This window comes from Ruditapes philippinarum, unplaced genomic scaffold (assembly GCF_026571515.1).
Source record: "Ruditapes philippinarum isolate M1 unplaced genomic scaffold, ASM2657151v2 ctg4071_1_1_1_1, whole genome shotgun sequence".
NCBI lineage: Eukaryota > Metazoa > Mollusca > Bivalvia > Venerida > Veneridae > Ruditapes > Ruditapes philippinarum.
Window position 1 is genome coordinate 50,396 of NW_026865952.1, and position 4,221 is coordinate 54,616.

Below are 4,221 nucleotides of genomic sequence, written 5' to 3' on the forward strand. Positions count from 1 at the left end.
TATAAGAATCAAACAATCAAGTTAACGTAATCATATTTTATATCAGTGTTTATATTTCTGTATTTTATAACTGTGTTCATATTATTGTATTTTATATTATGTTTATATTATTGTATTTTATATCAGTGTTTATATTGTTTGTATCAGTATTTATAAAATTATATTTTATATCAGTGTTTGTATTATTGTACTTTATGTCAGTGTTTATATTATTGAATTTTATATCAGTGTTTGTATTATTGAATTTTATATCAGTGTTTGTATTTTTTATCTCATATCAGTGTTTATATCATTGTATCTCATATCTCATATCAGTGTTTGTATAATTGTATTTTATATCAGTGTTTATATTATTGTATATTAGATCTGTGTTTATAACATTGATATCAGAACGGTATTTCTTATTATTGTACTTGTGTCGGGGCTGTTGATAAATGTCACAAAGTTCGTTATTTCACTGTCGCGAACTTAATTCAAAGTCTGCAAAAGAATATATTGAAGTTGTTAACTGTCTCGAAATATCAAAGATTTTCACTTGAAGACATTTCATAACAATACAGTAGTGAATATTGAATACTTATTTTGTTGGATCAGTGGTTCTGAAAAGTTTGTTACATTTAATGATAAAATAACTAGAGATGGATAATAAAGATTTTTACTTACTTCTCCTTTTTAAAGGCCTTTACGATTGACTTTTCCGATATATATCTCTAACTTCACATTGTTAATAATTTTCATTTTAACTTTATATTGTTTGTTGATTAAAAGAATGTGATATAGAATCACATATTGTTAAACCATAAAAGCTTTGATTATTATCCATCTTGTCGCTGGTGTAAAGGCTTATATAAAAAAAATGGAAATCTTTAAGACTTCTGAAAATGACAAAATTTAAAATGTTGCTTACACCGTTTGATTCGGGCTGTTTAAGAACAAAGGAGGTGAAATCTGCGATTCGCGCCTCCTTGTATCGGTTTAAGCAGAATGCAACTGCAACAGTATCTGTTTAAAAAACATAATCTCAATATCTTTTTATGCTCGATAATGTTTCTTTCACACACAATAATCTTAGCATGATAAATTAAACAGAATGATTATAAAATGGCGATTCTACAAAACGATGTAGCTTAAGAATCTTAAATGTTACAAAACATACCCATTCCATGATATCTTTTAGATAATCATGCACCTGTTATTGTTAATATTGATATTGATGCACTCTTAAATAGCAATTTTCATTGTGATCAAACAATATGATTTGGTCTATTGTAAACAATAATAGAATAAATGATCATCGCCTCCTTTTTTAAAATATTACAATTATCATGTTTTACATTTAAGAAAAGAAAGACGACTGATAAAAGTAAAAGAATACTGGTGCGATTCCATTTGAGTTTGGCCAATCGCAACATTACTTCAAGGAACATGTAAGAACCATCGACGTCAGTGCCAGTTTGATAGAGATACGACGATAAAGAGGATATTAAGTCAAGTGGATGATTACGTAAATTTAAATATTCTTTTGATAACCAATCGGTGAAAGTATTCATGTCGAATAACAGTCTCAGAGCTGTATCGTATGATGCTTTGGTCCATCAAGAATATCCAGATATCCGCTATACAGTTATTACAAAGGCCAACGATAATCAGTTTGAAATATTTTTACCATCATTTACATTGATTATAATCTTAATGGTTATTGGATTACCGGGTAATATATTAACTTTGCTTGTATATACTCGGCGTTTAAAGAAGGCTGTTGCTAGACAATTTCTTATAACGATGGCGACATGTGATTTTCTAACATGCGCGGTTGTTATGCCAACAGAACTTGTAATAATGACACACTTTTTCGATTTGGATTTAAGATGGCTGTGCAAGTTTTTTCGGTGGTTTGCCTACAGTGTGAGTAATATATCATGTCTAACACTACTAGCAATTGCGTTTGAACGTTACAGACTAGTCTGCAAGCCTTGGAAACCAAAATTCACGGATACAACATCAAGGCGCATGTGTTATGTGAATATTATAATATCGGTTGCTACTGCGTTACCAATGTTTTTCGTCTACGGGACACAAACTATTCCGTTATTTGCAATACAGAATATTACCGACGGCAATAGATTTAATACATCTGTTGAAGGTCTAGATGTTCTGATTTACGGAAAGTCATGCTTAATGGATGATGCAATGGAACAATTAGCATTTTCATTTTCTTTCGTGACCTCCGTGGCACATATTTCGTCATTTATAATAATATTCCTGACCCTAATAGTATTATTTAGCCACATCATAAGATCTTTGGCAAAGCGCCAGAAAGAATCAATTTGTCAAAAGGAGGGGAAAATAAAAGAGTCCTCGGCATACCGAATACAGAAGATTATATTTATGATGATAATTCTAACATTGTTGTATGGAATTAGCTACCTTCCATGTATAGGTGTCGTCTGCTTACGTCTTAATAATCCTGCATATTACAACAAACTCTCGGCAGCTGGGAAAGCAGTTTTTCAATTTTTGTTAAAGTCCTATTTTTATGTTCAGCTTTGAACCCGTTTGTCTATTGTTTTTGTAACAATGTATTTTTAGAAGAATTGCTTTCTATTCTAAAGGCAATGTGTCCTTCCCATTGTAGGAATCAGTCGCGATTACACTTCGAAAAACATGGCTCTATTTTTAAGGTAGAGGATAGTAACAAGATACCATCAACAAAGGAAGCGGAAACTATAGAAGTACTGTAAGTCTTTCTGATTCAAGATTTCATCAGGTTAATAACGAAATGTTCCAAAAAAGGTAATGAAACGTATTTTCAATATGTAAGTAATTATCAAATTCTTAAACCACGACGTTCGTGTTGTATTGTGACATTTCCGTATCACAATGACGCCATTTAACATTGCTTAAGGTATGATGTACAAAATATAAAAGTAGCATTTTGTTTATTTTTGTGTTTATGTAGTTTGTGTTTATATTCCATACAAGCGTTTTGAAACGTTATTCTTTAAAATACGTTTTGTATATGGTCTGTTGTTGTTTTACTTTACATGTTTTAAGACGTCGTTTTATATTAGGTAATCCTAACCAGTGACGTCAAATATATAAACTTAAACGGATTTAATTTTGACATGAGTTTTACATTTTATTATCTCGTTTATGTTCTATATATTGTATGTTGTATATCTCACAACAAAGGCATATATTTAGTAAAGATCTTATCTAATACCAAAGTTTATTATTGGATAAGAAATATCTATGAGTGCAGGAGTTTGCACTACTTTTGATTAAAACAGTAAACTATTTATTTTATGCATAAAGATATTTATTGTAGAACGTGGTAGCAACATATTTAAAGTAGACAACATGTGTGTGATAATCAATTGGCGTGCCATGTAGAAAATAATATGATATGATATGATATATATGTATTTCTGATTTAATAACTCTTTTGCTTTTGCTATCTTTTAACCTTATAACATACTTGCAACCTTACACGATCTATCAATATGAAAGAGTTATATAATATTGAGCTATGTGTGCAATATATGGACAAAAATAAAGAAAATGTACATTCAATTAGAAATAAATGAAATAGAACACATATTTAATTTTGGACACGGCTGCCATATAAAAAGTAGATATGACATTATCTTCTGTAACAGACCCCCCCTTCCCCCAGAACAAAACAAAGTATAACGTCTATCAAATATAAAGTATTGATCCCATTACAATCTGTAAACTGATGTTTTAAAACTAAAATATTAATAGATAGTCCAGGTCACAAATGCATTTTTTTTCAATTTTTGTAATGTTATTCAAGATTTACAGAAAGTTGTTGTTCTCTATGACACGTTTAGAATATCAATTAATTCAGCTATAATGGAACTGTCAGCCAATAAAAGTATACGCGTGTACATGAAACACAACTGAGCAAACAATGGGGATTCAATTATTTACACTAGGAGGCTAATATTGGCTAATACTATGGAGGAATTGCGGTTTACGAACAATACTTATTGATATATTGATTCCAAATTAAGACAATAATACTAAGCTTTAATAGTATATTATCTTAACCATTATTGATAGTAAATTGTACTTGTTTTTGGTTATTAAAAATGTAAAATGAATCATTTACATTTATACAATACATGCTTTCATTCACCGTTATTAAGAGTATCACTATTTAATTGTTATGTCAAAAGTTTTTAATAAATGATTGTG

The 4,221-nt window shown here is 29.8% G+C and overlaps 1 protein-coding gene across 1 annotated transcript; it reads left to right on the plus strand.

Annotated features, from left to right (window-relative positions):
• Positions 1-1,362: 1,362 nt before the first annotated feature.
• Positions 1,363-3,367, plus strand: LOC132730822 (tachykinin-like peptides receptor 99D). Its single transcript, XM_060716870.1, has one exon. It carries the CDS (start codon positions 1,549-1,551, stop codon positions 2,548-2,550), a length of 1,002 nt encoding a protein of 333 aa, XP_060572853.1. The 5' UTR covers positions 1,363-1,548; the 3' UTR covers positions 2,551-3,367.
• Positions 3,368-4,221: the final 854 nt, after the last annotated feature.